The sequence below is a fragment of the Magnolia sinica genome, chromosome 10 (genome assembly GCF_029962835.1).
Source record: "Magnolia sinica isolate HGM2019 chromosome 10, MsV1, whole genome shotgun sequence".
Lineage (NCBI taxonomy): Eukaryota > Viridiplantae > Streptophyta > Magnoliopsida > Magnoliales > Magnoliaceae > Magnolia > Magnolia sinica.
In genome coordinates this window covers 62,187,236-62,206,597 of record NC_080582.1, presented here as the reverse complement: position 1 = coordinate 62,206,597, position 19,362 = coordinate 62,187,236, and the positions used below count along the sequence as shown (strand labels likewise).

Below are 19,362 nucleotides of genomic sequence, written 5' to 3'. Positions count from 1 at the left end.
AAATCCAATCTCAACACTTCCCCTTCAACACCCTCATTTTTTTAAAACTCATTCTCATCACCTTCCCCTTCAACAAAACCCTTTTCAAAACCATCCACTCATTCACTCCCATAAGCTCATTCACAAAACCCAACGATTTGTAAAAATTGATTTTTGTATACTTTGGCATAGATTGATCATTGATTGTTGCAATTGGAAAATTTTATATAAGGTTTGATAATAATCAAGAGGCAATAATTTATTGTTCATTTTCAACTTCATTTTAGCTCAATTATTAATCTTTTCCATTCCTTTCCTTTCATAGGTTAATTGGTGTTGTTGCCCTAAACGAGTACACCCTTTGAGTTTTGTGGCCACAAACCTTAATTTATTTCCATTTTGCAAAGCTTTCCAGATAAAGAAAGCTGTTAAGGATGTTATGTAGTCCACATAATTAATGGGATTTAATTTGCCTCTATGATCCAAAACATCGACCTGGATGGTGTGATTTGACCCTTCAATAGCTTGGGCTAAGTATTCCATCTGATAAGTTGCCCTTGTTGTCTTGTTGGAGCTGTAGCAGAAGTTGAGTCTCGATTGACTCCATTAACTCTCTCCAAATCACCCTCATTACTTCTTGGGCCTTGATTTGCTGCAACAAAGGGGAGGGGGCACCCCCATCCGCGTCCGACCTAGAAGAATAGTAGCTTAACCTAATGGACAATTTGTAGTTTGTTCGAGTCAGTTAGAATTGCTTTCATGTATTGAAGGATAGTTGTAACCATTTCTGCTTTGATTAGGTTGTATTTCCCTTAAGTTTGCGGTATCTAGTGATACATGTAATCCATACTGTAGGATGTAACTAGCCATGCCAATGTTTTTTTTCTTTGAATCCAATATGAATGTATGGATTGCCTTAGAATTTTCTTGTTACCTTGTGAATGCTTATATATATGATTGCCTTACTGCGTCCTTATTAACGTTATTAGCACTTCAAACCACCAGAATACCTTAAAACTTTCGACTATTGCTTCATTCTTGAAATTTATGAAACCGAAGTGTAGTCTGCTCATAACCCACTAGCCTAAGGTTGAAATGGTAATTCATATAAAATTTCGTGCCTATAGAAACTTTTTAGGATGATCTTTGACCATAGGTATATCGAGAGATTTATTAACCCCCAATTTGGATATAAAAATTAAAACGAGGACTCTCATAAACCAAGACCCAAAGGACAACTTTATTAATAGGAGATGTAAACTTTGTAATGATGGCTAAACATTTAGATTGATTGGACTACGGAATTACGGAAGTATACACCTGCGAAGCATTCGCGGCTTGACCCAACTCTCAATCCTGGGCGACTACTAATGGACTCACTGCTTTGACCGAGCAGAAGACTTAGATCTATTAGGACTAGGAAGGGATACAACGATCTTTTCATCCTAGTCAGGCAGAGAATCGATGTATGGGATCAAAGCCTAGCACAACTATCTTTCCGTATTAGCCCAATTATAAAGAGTATAATATACCACCCTTAGGTAAACTTTATCATCAAACACTTAGCATGATAATGATGATTTTGACGTTTATTTTCAAATCTTAAAGGTGAAAATTTTTAAGGGGGGTAGATCACAATGAGCTAGGTTAGTGTATTTATTATATACCCTAAAACGTATATAAATCCGAAACCAACAAAACTCAAGCAAATGAAATGATAATATCTTTACTTATTACCCTTATGCAATTTCAGGGACGAAATTATTTTTAAGGGAGGTAAATTGTAACATCCTGAATTTTTACTGTTTTAGATTTCTAAAAATTCTTGAATTTTTTTATTAATTAACTTATAATATCACTTAATGACCATTAGTACTCAAAGTTAGTTTATATAGGGGTCGTACCAGTAAATAAGTGCACAAGTCCGATTAATCAACCGTAGGAAGCCAACGAACCCGCCCGATCACTTGAACATCAGGTGTAGCCCCATGATTTACTCACATAGGACTCAAATCTAACCGACCCATCGCTAACTAATCAAGACAATCATGACTAAATTGAAGATCTAACCGAAGTCGAGTCAGATAAGGCCCGGATCTTGGGTAATAGACCAAATCAACCCCGTTACTCCTTTAGCCTAAAACCGACGGTTTAGAATAATCATGACCAAATCTCCGCTTTCACGAGTTATAAATAGGCCACACTATGAACATAGTTAATCTAAACTCAAATCATTGCCCACGAGAAATCTCAATACCTAATTCATTCCAAAAATGCCCCAATTTTCCAAACAAGCTCTATACAGCTCGTTAGCAGGCCACTAGTTCCAAAACTATAGGATAATGTCCGTCTTACTGGGATTGACGTCCATCGCAGAGTCGGACCTGGGTGCTGTCCAGAATCGCTCAACTTGAGCTACAGGACGAGTGCATGAGAAGTGCAAATACCCTAAAGGAATGAACTGAAACTTAAGTGAATTGGGTCGTCCACTTTTAAGCAAAGTTGAGGATTTTGGACCGTCGGTTTACGACCAAACTTTACCCGTAGAGTAAAGATATTTTCCTTCTCATATCCATATAGCCGCGGCCCCGATCGACTATCGGTGGCTGTTGAATAGACTTCTAATCATATCTGTCGATCGGCGCATCCAAATGGTGGGCCGATCATATACATACATAGATCATCATTAGAGCCAATTATCTAACAGTGGGTGTCGACTCCTACACCTCATAGTGGGCCCTAAAGCTTAGAAAGACTCTCCTATAGGTCTAGTATAGTAAAAACCTAGACCTTGGGGCCATTTACACCAAATCTGGCATTATAAAAGGGCCTCATTTGGACACCCCCTCTCCTCATACGATTTTACCCTAGAGAAAAAAAAGAGAGAAAGAAAGAAAGAGAGAAAGAGAGAAGAGAGAAAAGGGAGAAAGAAGAAAGGAAGAAGAGAGGAAGGGAGAGTGAAGAAGGGAGAGAGTGTTTGTGTGGGTGAGGAAAATCTTGTTGCTTGTAGGGTTGGTATTTTCTCAACCAAACTGGTGGCTACTACAAATCACCAAACCCACCCATGCCAAGAAGCAGAGGTAAGAATGGTATATTCTCCCTTCAATAGAGCAACATAGTGTAGATTTCTAGACATTAATGTTATCTTTCTTGATTATGATTTTGGAATTGGCGATTTACCCAAATCCCCAAACTCTAAGATCTCAAAGAATGAAAATCTCCTCTTAAAGTGCGGACTATTATCCTTAGGTGGCCTAGCATCAATTGTAGCATGAGTCTAATGATTTTGATTACTTGGATGATACATTTGGAGAATTTAGAGAAACCTAGGAATTGCTTAGTTGTTTGGGATTGTATGGAATTGTACGTCTTGTTTGATTCTCTCATATGATGTTGTTCTTGTCTCTCACATGATTTGGTACAAATTGATAATCTCATGTTTATGTCTTGTTTGGTTTTCTTCACATGATGTTGCCCTATAGCATGTATGCCTTATTAATCCTTGTGCAAATTGGGTCTATGAAATGTAGGAAGTGCTTAACTTCCTCATCAACTCACACAACACACATGCACTTTTATTCATGATATTGTTAGCCTCTCTTGCTAGGAGATTCTGAATTATATGTTGAGGAGTTTGAGAATATGATGTTGTTTATGCTAGTTAATAACCTTGTTAGTTGGCATGTTATGAATCACCACCCAAACCCTTGGGTTGGTCAGGAATATGAGGAGAGCGAAGGCGGCCTTGTTGGTAGGATCATCTTGAGGCTAAACTCATGGATTTGGGCGAGTGCGTGTAGGCGACAGTAGTTTGACTACATGGGTCACTCGTACCCAATGCCTTTCCGCCACGTACTTGCCTGAACTCATGCGGTCTTGTTTACTGGCTAATTAACCTTGTTTGTTAACGTTGTTACTCATACATGTATGAAACTTGGCATACCCTACAACCGTTGAAGCCCACTGATAACCACCTAAAGTCGATCCACCGACTCGTGAGCCGGACATGGTGGAATGGGACACTGTGGCCGAGCTGTTGGCCTACGCTGGGCTGATGCGCCTCCCCGTAGTGACCGCGAGTGATCCCTTTCTTAGCACTCCCCATGTGCTTGAAGTCAGGGATGGGGAACGTGACGGGATTAAGGATCGCGGTGCCCTAGCCTCGCACGTTGAGGGGCCTTGGCATCGCAACCAGTTGAGGGCATTGATACGTGGGGTGTATCAGATTCCCCAACCTGCTGGATGAATGGACTTAACTAAGAACTTGACTAACATAATCACATTGCATCGCACTAGTTATAGTGGTGACTTGGCAGTCGAGGTCGCTCTGAGAGAGTGTTGGTCATACGCGATTGTTAGATGGAGTCGCTCGAGGGAGTGTTGTGGCAAGAGCATGCATCATATCATCCATCATGCATGTGCATTAATAAGATCATTTAGGTGTTTATAAATGATTATTTTTCATTAAATTCATAATACGAATGATGCTTGTTACAACTTAAGACTAATAGCACCCACTGAGTTGATCACTCACTCCCACTCTGGGATGGTGTTTTAAAACACCAACCAGACTCTTCAGTAGATGTAGGTGACATAGAGTACGAGGAGCATGGCGGCGCGAGTCTAAATGTGGAAGACGAGTTGTCCTATTTCCAGTTGATGGGTGGCTCGCCTTAATTTTGCGGGCGGACTTGGATCGCTAAGTAGGGAACTTGGCGAATCATTCTTTTAGACATACCATTTTTTGTACTTTTGTTGGTCAACGTCTTAAGCGACCCATTTACATTCTTTTATGGACTTGTATGTATATATATATATATATATATATATATATATATATATATATATATATATATATATGTATATATATATATATATATATTGACCTCTTTCATTTCAGTAGACTAGTTATGATTATGTTTCATGTTCTAAGAAATTTCGTACTGCGCATTTTAACCTGATTAAACGCAAATTTGTAAAAATTAGCATAAATGATACCCGGGAACTTGGGAGTCGAGTGTATGCACGACCCCCAAATTTCAGGGCATTACAATAGGTTTCAGGTTCTCCGGTTTCATTCTCTTAGATGCATATTTGCGCACTTGATTTAGATCCCGTCGGAAATGTTGGGCGACTCGTGAATGATTCAATAGGATCAGGTCACGGGTATTACAATATGTCATTGGCCTATACTTGCGCAATCTACACTCGCCCTTCCCCTTTGCCATAAATGCCATGCATTGATCATTGGCCGTTGCACTAGTAGTGATTTGTTATCCCAAATACACAGTGCGCACCAACTTGGTATGTGATTGGGGCATTTGAGCTATGCATAAGGTGGAACCCATCGGTGACCTGGTGTAGAGTTTAAGAACAATATGCTTATCGTATGGGCTATCCATGTTTGGAAACAATGAATGGTTGACAAGAATTTCCAAGTTAGTTCAACGAGAATTGCAACGTACCTTAATAAATGACCAATTTTTTTTTAGTATAAGTCGCTTTCATGCTAGGCCCACCTTATGCATGTTTCATATTTGCGATAGGCATTCTAGGTTAACACATGAAATGATGGTAGAGAATATCGTGTGGTTATGGTACCTTTTTTCTTTTAATGCCCAATGATCTCTAGCTCATTGGCTATTTTGAGCATTTTCATCAAATGCTCGTTGATTAACGTCCCCTCATTGAGTTTCATATTATACGGTTTTCTTTCAAGGGCTTAGATTTGGGCATAGGTGTGGCTATCAAACAAGCCCCTTGGTAGAGAAATACATTCCGAACATTAATCATGTTTCACAACTATTTGTAGAGCACATTAACCATGGGAGCCAAAGTGTATACTTTTACCACCTCATTTGTCTCTTTCTCATTTTGTGTATTTAGTAGATACAACCAGGATTTCATCATCACTTTTAGGGTTAGGTTTAGGAGGAGGCGGGTCATGGATAATGTACAATAATTGCTCTAAGATGAGTACTAATTTGAGATTTTAGGGCCAATTTAAGAAGTTTTTCCTAATTAACTTTTCACAAGTAATGATATCAAACATCGAATTGAGTTTTGACATATTTCTACATAACTATTTAATACTTAGATCAAATAATCGAGTGTCCATTTTATCTCGTGCTAAGGTATACATTTTAGGTACACATTCCTACAATCCGTCTGGTCATATCCCTAGCACAATTGATGACTCTCATTGTACAAGGCAATTGAAGGCCAATACAACACCCATCGTAAGATATGGCATAATCACATCATATAGAATAAATCTGCATGTAGCATAGTCATATACAGAGTCTGAAAAGCATATGTTCGAATTGTCTTGTCCTCTTTCGTACATTGTATTTTACATTTTAGGAATGCGATTATGGAACCTTTTAATATTTGTAGGGGGTCATGATACCATTCAAATCAACATTCATAAAATTATCATTCTTAAGTCACGAATACCCAACAAACAACATAATTTTGCCTCCCACTTTTTTAATCTAGATTGACAGATATGTTAGCATGTCATCATTAGGCTACACGTCAAGTTTCAGCCCAATCCAATCTCAAACAAATGAGATCCATCCAAATGGATCTAGAGTCCAAATTCAATTCTAAATGGATTTGGTCATCATTGATTAGATCTATACCATCCAATGGTTTCCTTATAAGGAAGACATCTACATAAATTTTTATATCAATCGGATGAATAACTAGTGAGATCCAGTTCAATTAACTTCTAGTGCTAAGTCACCGTCTAACTATGCAATGTTCACCATATACAAGCAATTGTGCACCCATGCCATGTACTGTCCAAAGTTAGACCACTATCCCATTGACTTATGCAATGTTGCCAAGACTCTGTCCCAGTAGTAAAAGGAAAATCCAACCATACTAGTTAAGATAGAATAACTATGTGGGCATGCTCATCGTAATAAGGGCCCCACACGATCACCATGACCTAGACATATGGTGCCACCATTCACCAAGTATGTACGATCCCTACACGTGCCACATGTGTGAATATCCAATCGAAACAAGGGCTAATGATCACAAAAACGTGCCTAAATTAGTAGACAACCAAAACATGCAGCCCAAATCTCATTTTGTGATGTATGTGGAGTGTTCTGATTAGATATACATGTTTAGTTCATCCTTTCACAAACCGAACCATTGGATGTTTTTATAGCATGTTAATTGGGCAAGGCAACAAGTTTCAGCCCAATCTAATCCAAAATAAATCAAATTCATCCAAAAAAATCTCCAATAACCATGATCTAATCCAACCAGATATAAATAGATTCTATCCAATCCAACCAGATATAAGCAGAAGTTGTTTGGCCCATCTAGACCATCTTGAAGAGTTCATCAAGAATACACCACCGGTCAAATTTCACCTCAATCTAATCAACGGTTTGCAATATATTACTTGCTCAATAAACGATTAATCAAACTAACTCCATGATCCAAACTTCAATTTCGACGAGTAAACTACCTTTTTAGAAGATCTCGACGAGATAAACAAGATGAGAATTTTAGATCTCCTAAAGAGAGGTCACACATGGCTTTTAAGGGGCCAGCAAAAAATGTGAGCAATCATAGGTACAAATTTTGAGCCCCGCGTGCTAATCCAATGGCCAAAAAACATGGGTCCTCAACCACATCAAGCCAATGGTAGGCCCCACACAAGCAACATGAATGCAAAGTATACACAACAATGGTTTAGATTGCGTAGGGACACATGGACACAATTTATTTATTTATTTTTTTCAGATTTGGAATTTTTTTAAAAAAATCCTATATCCTCATATTTTCTTAAAGTTTTATTATTAGTGGGAATTTTGAAATTTTAAACTGAAATTTTATTCAAACTAGGTGAAGAAAGAAGGCATATTAATGCAAGTAACCAAAGACCTAATCCAAGGAACCATCCATGGCTCACTCACACTCATATGGGGTAAGAAAAGAGGCGATCCGGTCAGGCCCGATGAGTGGAGATTGCCCATCCGGACACTAAGCCAGTCTCTTCACATGAGGTGGCCATCCAATCATAACACAGGTATCCTTTAGAACATGTATGGTCATGGCCAGGACCATGAGATCCATAACCACAACTCTCTCTTGGCTATTAAGCCGATGTGTTCAATCTCGAGTGCCCAAGAGCATTGCAATGCCTCTCAGGACCCACACAAAAATGTTCCATATAAATTAATTAAAAATAATGAAATGTATCATGTCATATAAACTGAGGCCCAATAACATTGGTTTTCCAAGGACAACAACAAACATCAAAGTGGGCCTTACACAACGTTTATTCATTCCCTCGTGGACACGTAGGCAGGAGAATCACGACTTCTCTTTGTGCAAAAGAGCTAGAAAGGAGCTTGAATTTGATTTTTACATAAGTATGGGATCCATTTGCATCTATGGGCATATGTGCCAACAAATATCCGAGCCTTTCATTTGGTGAGCTACACAACTTAGGTATTCCGTGAGATCCATTTGCATTTATGGGCATATGTGCCAACAGAGATATGAGCTTTTCATTTGGTGAGCAACACAACTTAGGTCTTTTGACCTAAACATCAAATTGTTTCATACCTTGGATAAGAAATACAAACCAAAGCACATAAATGATTAGAAAATCATGTTAACCTAAATTCTAATTGGTACATGGTATCATGCTCGGGAAGTTACCTAATTTTTTAGTTAGATGATCTGATAATTATTTCCAACTAGATAGAATGCTTGGATCTTGCACATGTGTTCAATATAGTGTTTGAAGTATTGGTATCGTTGCAAGTTTTGCTAGCCGGGGATATGAAAACAGTATTGATGTCATCGATAATATTGCAATTAATGGGAAATGTAGGGAACATTGGGGAAACATGCATGGGAAAATGGTGGAATTTTTTTAGTGAAACTTTAGGAGATGATAAAATATACATATTTACATATTTAGGAATAAAAAATTATAAAAAAGAATGCATATATAGTAAGTTTTCATTTAATAGGGGCTTAAAAGAATTTGTTGTCGTACCAGTCCAACCATTCTATCTATCCCATTTATCCATCCAACCATCCACCATCTAAACATCAATCGGCATTTCAAAATATTAACAACACAACATATTTTGCTAAGAACTCATTGACAATTGAAAAAGAAATGAAAGACTATGGTCTCCATAAAGCACATGTTGCAATAATGATAATATTGCAAAACGATTGATATTATAGTCAATAGTTTGAACCCTACATATAACCATTCACCAATTACAAAAAAAAAAAAAAAAAAAAAAATTTGAATTGATTTTTTTAAAAAAAGTAAATAGATTTTTAGTTATATTGATACATTGATGATATTATCAAAATATTGCTGATACACTGGCGATATAAGTGACACTTAAAATTTACATGGTCGTAAATATTGTTGATATCAATACATTGGCGATACAAGCAATGACTGAAATTTACATAGTTGAAAATATTGGCAATACATTACCATACTTGATACATCGATGATACTTAATGATACATCACCAATACCCAGAATTTTTGAAGCTACCAGTGCTATTGGTATTGTCGAGTTAGAGATACAGATAATTTCGATGATATTTTGATAATATTGGGGATACTGTACAATGTTCCATGTTGGCATGTGTGCATGTGTTTGTATGAACAATGCTCCACATACGTTAAATCAACAAATCTTGCATCTGGACATCCGCATTGCTTTGTTTTTAAATCGCCATGTTCTAAAATGATATGGAAAATGGATAGATAGTATGGATAAAACCCATACTCTACCAAATCTATGTTGTGAGGCCCACCTTAATGTAAGTTAGCCATGAGTCCACATGTGAGTACACTAAGTCCAAGGCTTGTTTGTTTCGCCAGGTATACCGCTAATGTAAAGTTAAAGTGCCATCACTATGATTTTAACACTATCAAAGCAAATGCGGGAATCAATGGTCAAATGCATATATATCTAGGAGGTAGGTAAAGGAACTGGTAACTATTGCATATATTTATGTCATTAATCCAAGCAGTGACCTTAAATTACGATTTTATTGCTGATAAACAAAATATGAAAATCAACACTCAAATACAGGTGTTTTCAAGAGACTACTAAGGTAATTTATAATCATTTTATAATTTTTTATTACATTATTGTGATAATTGGCAAACTCCAGATTTTATTAAAAGAAGAAAAATTCACATAATCTTACCATTTCCTTTAAACTACAGAGGCAGGCACGATTGGTTATTAAAAGCAGTGACTAATCTAGAAAAAATTAAGGCTGGCAATGGACCTGGCCCAACTCGATTATCAAAATCTTGAAATGGTCCGATCTGAAGACCCAGCCGGACCAGTTCAAAATTGAAGCCTAGCGTGGCCCATTACTTAGCTTGAAATGGATCCGGCAGTTGGTCCAGGAAGTATAAAATAATGGACATTGAGCCACTGTCCCTTTTCTTAATTTTATATTTCTAGGCAATTGATTAAAAGATCAAGATCTTTCACTGAGACTTTAGAAGAATCACCCGTTGATGGTGAGCCATTAGATCTAATGCTTGGATTACCAGGCCATGGGCCCCACTCATAAGAAATGACACATTAGGACTTCGCACTCCACCTTAAAAAAACATACCGGCCTCATGTTTTGGGTGACCAACTCTGTCTAACTAATGGGCTTCACAATGGATTGATCCAAAAATCACCTCCAAGATTAGAAGATGCTAACCCTCAATATATCCGACATTTTTAGCTCAATCGTGAATTTGCGGGACGGAGATCAAAGTGTTAGGATCATGCGATCCCCTAGACTTTTTAAGTGTACCCTATCTACAGTGTGATACATCAGATCAATGCCTTGGATCACCAAAGCAAAGGGCTCACATATACCGAATGGCATCCAATATAGCTCATGACATGCGGTTGTTAATTTCAGTTGACTTAAACCGCTCCACCAAATGCGTCCAAAACAGCAATTTTTAACTACCACAACTATAATACCATTTCTCTCTCTCTCTCTCTCTCTCTCTCTCTCTCTCTCTCTCTCTCCTTTGAACTTCTTTCTTAGATAGATAGATGTCTTTTGCAGAGAATCCTCTAAAGAAATTCAATGTAAAAAGAGAAAAGTTCTTTTCTTCTCCTTTCTTAGATAGATGCACACCCCTATTTTCCTTTTATCCGGACAACTAACGGAAGAAGTAGATGGGACCCATCAATGGCACAGGTGAGGCTCACTTTTCAATAATCTTAGACATTCATTTGGTGCATTCCATCATGGGATGTATAAATCCCAAACATTTCCCCTATCATGTAATCATAGCCATCCAATGAGGGTCCTATAAATGACAGTTACATCCAATCACACATAATTAATGGGGTGTTGTTGAATGGTTAGGATCTGAAGGCGACTTTTGGGTGTCTCCCATCTACCATGGGAACCATCGTGAATGGTTTTAATCAGCAAAAGCGGGCCCTCATGCAATCCCATGTACAATTAGAGGCATGTCGGGGTCGTGGTTGAGCAAGTGGTCGTGGTTGAGTAATCCTATGTACCAGGATCACACAGTACTATAAGATCCTAACCCTTCAATAGGTGGACAATCAAGAAAAGGGCAAAATATCATACAGCCAGGATCTTCCTATCTAGGCGATTTCAACGCACATTGATTTTCAAGCCCAGTTATACAAATTTTTTCGACGCATGTTGATTTTCAATGCTAGTTACGCAAATTAAACTATGGGCCCTACTTACACAAGTTGAAAACCTAGATCATACTATGCGACCACATCTTCTTCCCATCATTGCATAATGCCTCTTTACATTGTGTCACATGATATGTTTGTGCTAATGTCACCTAAAAATATTTGTTGGATGTTACTTTTGGAATGGGTGGGAGTCGCAGGTATAGCTAATGGTATAGGTCTAAGGTGTGAGACTTGCTCGACCCATAAATTTTAAAGTCCAAAAACATGAGTATTAATTAATATTTTTATATGTTTTTATCATTAATTTCTTCAAATATATTCTACTAATTTTTATATTTTTGTTAGTGTTATTGATTTCTTTATACAGAAATAAGCATGTGTAACTGAACCATCACAAGTATCAATCTCATACCATACCCATACCAATGTTGTATCTGTTAGATAACTCAGTTCAATGCAAGTTTAGAGTGTAAGGGCCACAATACGTTACTTGCCCCCAAGAACTCTGTGCATGTGGGTAGTTTTGGTTTGGACAAGGGATCTTGCCAAAATTTGAGATTAAGGTGGGCCCTGTACCATCTACGTCGGATTCACCTATCGAGACTCTTACTTGGAAGAATAGTGAGCCCTAGACGTTCTAGGCTGTGTTTGGATGCACTATCGAATTGAATTGCGATAATTACAAAAACATAATTGAAAGGACAAAACTGCAGTTAGCGTTTATATTGAAGAAATACGCTCTTAGTTGCTATTGGATTACTTTAAAATCATGCTTGAAAGGAATGTAACTGGGTAATCTGTGTGTGAGTTATCATATGGTACCAGGAAATATCATTACGATCGGTCTGTTCCTCTTTTGCAGGTACGATAAGATCACTTCCATTTGATTATCAAATGGAATTGGCTTCAGCTGAAACTAGCTTGAGTTCACCTCAAGTACAATCATATTCGCATCACCAACCAAACATCGATCAAACATCACTCTCCGTGAGATCAAGTGAGACGCATACATCAATAATTACTAGCTTATCTAGTTCTCGTGTCACATCTAGGCGAGGACAACTAGCCCTGCTTGAGGCAATCGCAAGGAGCATTTACCGAGGCAATCCAGTACATGAAACACTACAATGCAACCAAACTTATATAGAACGATGCACCAATGAGAGTGATGAAGGCAATGTTGGAAGCATTGTTCGTACTTCACAGGCTAGAATTAATTCAGCGGCCCACCCAAGACCATCTTATATGTGGGCCTTCCATCATTTCTATCTTTCAGGACTCCTCCAACATATATTGCCGAACTTTGTCGAAAGACCCATCCACACTTCCTTTATGTTAACCCACGATTCATCAGCTCAAAGCGTCGCAACTCCTCAACTTGGGGAAGTCCCTTCGATTTCCTCCGAAGAGGTGGCATTGCATAATAGAAGTGATCTTTTAGGGCAACAGAGTATTTGGTCAGCTCTATTCACGAATAGGCTTGAAGGTGGCATTTTAGAAGGTTCTTCGTCATTGCGGATGTTAACAGATGGAAATGTAGGACCAATCAGGCTATCATTTGAGGTATGTTACTTCCTTTTGTATATTATATAGATCTCTAAGTAAAATAAATTTTTGTATATAGTCTTACGTCGTTCTGGATTCTTATAAAGCATATTTATTTTGTCAATTACAACGGTAATGTAAAGGAAATGTGTCATCATTGTGATTTTATCACCACTAAGCTAAACATAGGAACCATTATTTAAATATAAATGTATTTATGAGACATAAAATAATTTGTAATTATTGCACTTCTTCATGGCATTACCGTGAAAATCTCAAATCCAAATAGTGATAGCAGTGACTATGGTAATGATTTGATGTTAATATAATATAAAAATGCCATCATTATGATTTTATTGCTAATAAAGCAAACATCGGAATCAATGGTCAAATGCAGATGTTGTCATGAGAGATAAAATAATTCGTAATCATTGCTTTAGGCCTGTCTATTTCACCAATTATTGTGGTAATGTAATGAAAATGTACAATGATTACAAATTACTTTATCTCTCCTAATAACATCTGCATTTGACAGCTGATTCTCATGTTTGGTTCATCAGCGGTAAAATCATAATGATGTTATTTTTACATTACTTTAATATCAAATTTTCACCAAAATATACTACTATTGTCGTTTGGATCCATGAAAATGTACAATGATTACGAATTCATTTACTCGTCCCATGAATACATATGTATTTGACTGACGATTTTATGTTTGGTTTGGTAGTGGTAACATTGTAATGATGACACATTTCCTTTACATTACGAGGATAATTGCTGAAATAGACAGGCCCTTCTAGAAATTCTAATGCAAGTATCTTGAATCTTTTATTGATATCTTAGTGACTAATAATATTTTTCAAATTTCATGTTCCTTGAATACATGTTTATTTTGATTTCCATTTCGTTCGTGCTATCTTGAATCAAAGAAAGATCATCTAATCTTTGTGGATACCATGGCAATTATCGTAGACGTACATTGAGTTATCTTAGACCACATGGCAAGATGCTTGTGGAAGATCATGACCAAAACCTTGAAGGGCCTTTCGGCTAAGTTGCCAAGTGGCAAAATTCCATGCTTCATCTACTGCTCTATTTTATTGCCATAAATTTTCTTATTTTGTAAATCACAATCATTATATTTTAGTATATTATCTAATGGCCCTAATCATTTTATTCAATGATAGTGATTGCTTTTTGTATTCTTATTTTGAGTAAAAAAGATTTTCTGATGAGTCTTTATAGAATTTACAGTTTGGCTAACTTCCTATTGCTGACATGAACAGGATATTCTAATTCTTTGCCAACCATCTGTTTACCACATATCTAATCCACATGATCAACATGAAGACATGCGACTCGATGTGGATAACATGTCCTATGAAGTAATTCCCTCAGACCCTCTCCTTTAGTTAGAAATGCAAGTGGACACAACTCACATCATGCAAGTTCTATTCAATTTCCTTTCCATGGAATATGTTGCAAAAATGTGTAGTAATTTGGATTGTTGGTCTGATAGGATACATTGTAGGTGGGATATAGCAAAAAAATCAAAATGATTGTACACATCTAACCATCCTGTAATTTCAAGTTTTTGCTCTTTTAGTGGGGGTGGTTTATCTATTTTGAACCAACTGTTCCTTTTGCTGGACATTGTAATCCCTTTGGTTATGAGATGTGCTCTATTGATGATGTGGACTACCAAATCAACAGTCCTAGTAATCATATATGTTTGCCACGGCATAGACAAATGGTGTGAGTTGCATGCTAGCATTTTTTATAGTTTTATCTTCTCAATCATCTCTTATGGTATTTTCTATTTTGACATTACAAAGGAATTATTGGCATTGGAAGATCGCATCGGAAATGTCAACACTGGATTGGGTGAAGAAATGGTAATTCGATGTCTCAAACACAGTAAATGTGTTTTGTCTACAGAGAAGGGCATTTCCAAGGAATCATGCAGTATTTGCCAGGTATCTATGCCTCCTAAGCTCCAATCTTAGATGTACTGATTCTTTGAAATGTGGTGAGTTTTCTGTTCAGCTTTATATATTCTTAAATGGGATCTAAAACTTGAAAGAATTCAAAGTGAGAAATGCTAAGGCAATCTACAAAAATGTGAATTGAAAAGGGGATTTGGGTTACAATTGTCAACATATATTTAGGGTCTAATGTCTTCTTAAGGTGTCCCATTGTGGACATGCCCTAGCCTAAATTTCAAGCTGGTCCACTTGTCAAGTCACATATGTACATTGAGCATAGGCCATTAGGATTTTCCTGACTCTTCATTTTTTGACCAGTCCACTATGGACCCACCCAATGAATGGCATTAATCTCTCATTTATGTGATATAGGACAATTCATGAACAAATTCATGGATTGTCAAAATCATAATAAATTAGGCTAAGGGTCGAAATAGGGTAAAAATTTGTCTAACATGCACTATAGCTTCTAATAGCTATAACTTTGTCAGTAGTTATTGGAATCACATTTATAAGATATTATATGAAAGTTGTTCATGAGATCTACATCCTAATCAATCAATTGATGTCATTTGCCCCTGAACAATTTTGCAGAATAAGGTCATTTTAAGGGTCATTTTAGTTCCAAGTCAAAATGTATTATTTTTAATAAGCTACAAGTTTTACTATTTTTGGTTGTTTTAGCATTTAAAGAGTCTTATTTCAAAGTCCTTGAGGCAATCTAAGATATTTCGAGTCAATTTAGACAGCTTTACATTTTTATTAAGTTTACTATTTCAGTAAAGTTCATTATTTCTAGGAGGTAATGACTCTTTAAGGCTTATATAAGTTATATCAATTTTTATTTTTATTTTTATAGTGGGATAATTCATATTATGAAATCTATTTGTGATATAGTGGAATGGTAGAGGAGGATTGATGTAGCCAACTCCAATTAACTGGGATAAGGCTTAAATGATGATGCCCCTCCCCCACTTGTGGATTAAAGTCTTATCACTGAGGAAGAAGACTATGATCTTCTCCTTCCTATTTCTCCACAGCATGTGTCATTTTTCAACTTTTGTTGGAAATCTCATATTCAATCTTCTATTTCCAGTTAGCTGGGGCATTACTATAATAAGTTAATGCCAATCCAATGAACAAGAGAAAAAAACACAAGTAAGAAGTAGAGAGAAATTATTACTTTGATTGAAAGTGGTGGTAAACCACACCATGGTAGCTACAAACTATTCTTGGTGCAACCCCATGCCCTATGGATTGCAGCTAGGTGTACAGTACAACCATGAATCAGGTTAAAACCAAATACAAGACACCTGCATGCAATGCAACAATCATACGTTATTTAGCCCCATTGTATTTTTTTTCTTAAATCAACCTCTTCTCTGCAACTTGTTATGTTTCTTCACATAAGTTAATAGATTATTTTAACGTTGGGAATGCAAAAACAACATTAAACCAAGCTTAGTCTCTCCTCTTTCTCTATTAGATACATGCTTTCATGAAATGAATGGCATTTCATGCAAGTTCTATCACCCTGCATTGCAAAATGTAAACATGCACATCGATCGGAACCATGTGGACCAGTGGACCACTATGTGGATGGATTGTATCTCGACCATCTGATCATTACAAATTTTCTAGTTGAATGTGGATAGGGTTGGGACAGGGCTGGCCCTAGCCCTGTCCTAATCCCTTAAGTCTTGGCATAGCCCAGGCTGGGCCCAGGGCTCGCCCTATAAAGTGAAAGTTTTTAGTGGGCCCAATTCTAGACTTTTGTTTTTCTTCTTTTTTGGGATATCCTACATATAAACAATTTGGACCAATGAAACATGACCCTACATTCAATTACTATATTTAAACTATGCCTTTACGTTGATGGGGAATTGTCAATCAGTGTCTTTAAACCATTATAAGGGTTGCCCACTTAATGATTGGACCAGGCCACTAGGCCAGGCGGGACATTCATCATTTGCCTTGCCCCAGCCCAACACTAGCATTGCACTTAGATTTGGGTCTAACCATTCTTATCTTTCTTATAAGTATTTTTAAAAAAATTAAATTAGTTAATTTCACACTTCTATGTGATCATAAATTTAACTTCTTGAACACCATTAAAAGTTTCATTATCCATACAGAATTTCTTAGTCTGTTACTAATGCCTGTAATATCATTTACCAAATGGCAGGAGGAATATGCAGAAGAGGATGAGATTGGGACACTGGGTTGTGACCATTACTTCCATATCACTTGTATTAAGAAATGGCTCAGATACAAGAATGTCTGTCCAATCTGCAAATCGATCGGCTTAACTACCTCCGACACCCACTTTCCTACAAGCTCCTAGTCGATCGATGGTGTGTTTATGCCAAACACTCTCCTCGTCCACTCCCACTTCCTCCTCCTCCTAAAGAAAGCTACTATTTCAATCATAAGGATTTAACTCTTCCATATATATTTTTTTCTATTTTGGCAGTGCCAAGGCTAAGTAGGATTAAACTCCTGCTCAGGGGTGCATGTTCCAACTTGGAACCCATGTGAGAGATATAGGTTGCTCCTCAAACAAGCCCCGCTGTAAACATGGTTTGACCAAAAATTCAAGCCGGTTCGCTCATCAGGCGAGATACAAGTGTACAATAGATATGTACACTGTAAAACTATCAATTTCGCTTCCTAAATCACAACGTATGTGGGTGAAAGATGCCTATTGTTATTGTAACAATGATTTTGTGATATTTTTAGTTCAGATTGTCTAGGTTTATTGTTTACCACCATTTCTTACATGGTGGTGGTTCATCTGCCCCCAAAACATGGGGATCCATGTACAATGAAGTAAACCATCTAGGCCGAATGGTCTGTTGTGGATAGAACACAGCTCGAAAGTCACACCGATTGATTGATCACTAACCTTTTATGGCAATTCAACTTGAAGTTGAAAATAAAATGATCAGCTGTCCAATCTATCTTGTCACATTAGATGGTTGATATGTTGATGTAGTATGCCAAATGCAAGGTACATGTAGTTAAATGATTATGTTGTAATTTTATTCTAACAAGGAATTTGATTATCATTGCTGGTTACATACATGTGTGGGCACATGATCTTAATCTAGCTCTCTCTCTCTCTCTCTCTCTCTCTCAATCAACCAACTCTCACAAATGTGGGCCCCATTGTGGAAGGAATAAATCATACATATCACCGAATCTTCACCATCTGATAGGCCTTTAAATTTGGACCATGGATCATTTAGTTGTCGAATTTGTGTACATGTGGTATATATGAGGCTCAATCAACTCTTCAAGTCCTAGGCCCCATTGTATATGGAATTAATCATATGGATCGTGGGATCTTTAACCATCTGATTGGCCTGTTAAATTTGGACAATGGATCATTTTCTTCTCAAATATCAATTTTGATGGCTACCAATTGGATAGTTAGGATTGTCTCAAATGAAGATTTTCCAGAATAGGACCACAATTTGGACAATCTGAATTGGGGTGTTATAACAGTACCCCATTAGTTAGCCACTTAATAAAATTGGAAAAAATGTCATTTGTTACATGGAAAATAGGATTTACTAGAATCTGAATCTCTTGGAATCTTTTTCTTAAATGGGGAATTTTTTTAAAAAAATTATAAAAGATTTATGTAGTTTGGATGAAAACAAAAATATTTGATGCATATACAGTTATGGTATTTGGATAACACTTCTTAATTTCCATGGAATTTATGATGAACGACAATTTCATTCAATTATGCTACATGTTCACACGTGTGCAAGAACCTCACGATGAACAATCAACACCGTGCTTGGACTGAATTTCATCAAGTGGAAAACTGTTGGTTCTAATATATGTTCCATCAGAAATTCAAGATTGGACTAACAGTTCTGTAATAAAAGAATAGATTGTGAATCATCATCAATGCTAAAAAATTGTTGGAATATATACTTTTTAGTGTAATGAATTATATGTTTTTTACCATTGTTGTTTTGTTATTATGCCTACATGGAATAAATATAATTAGGATGGATTTACTTGAGAGTCTCCGTCGAAGTCTCCACAACTTTAGGGAATGAAGTAGGATGAGTTGGATTTGAAATTTATTATGAGCTTAACTTAGTTTTCATCGACTTA

At 36.9% G+C, this 19,362-nt stretch overlaps 1 protein-coding gene across 1 annotated transcript; it reads left to right on the top strand.

Annotated features, from left to right (window-relative positions):
• Nucleotides 1–11,054: 11,054 nt before the first annotated feature.
• Nucleotides 11,055–18,214, top strand: LOC131257505 (E3 ubiquitin-protein ligase MBR2-like). The gene is made up of 5 exons (XM_058258319.1): nucleotides 11,055–11,213; nucleotides 12,558–13,258; nucleotides 14,530–14,628; nucleotides 15,079–15,219; nucleotides 17,414–18,214. Exons 1-5 carry the CDS (start codon nucleotides 11,192–11,194, stop codon nucleotides 17,570–17,572), a joined length of 1,122 nt encoding a protein of 373 aa, XP_058114302.1. The 5' UTR covers nucleotides 11,055–11,191; the 3' UTR covers nucleotides 17,573–18,214.
• The last annotated feature ends 1,148 nt before the right edge of the window (nucleotides 18,215–19,362 follow it).

Excerpts from the sequence above, each read along its gene's own strand:
- LOC131257505 (XM_058258319.1), top strand. The coding sequence starts at position 11,192 with ATGGGACCCATCAATGGCACAG. Across the intron at positions 13,259-14,529 it reads CAATCAGGCTATCATTTGAG|GATATTCTAATTCTTTGCCA; the intron begins GTATGTTACTTC and ends TGACATGAACAG. Across the intron at positions 14,629-15,078 it reads TGGATAACATGTCCTATGAA|GAATTATTGGCATTGGAAGA; the intron begins GTAATTCCCTCA and ends GACATTACAAAG.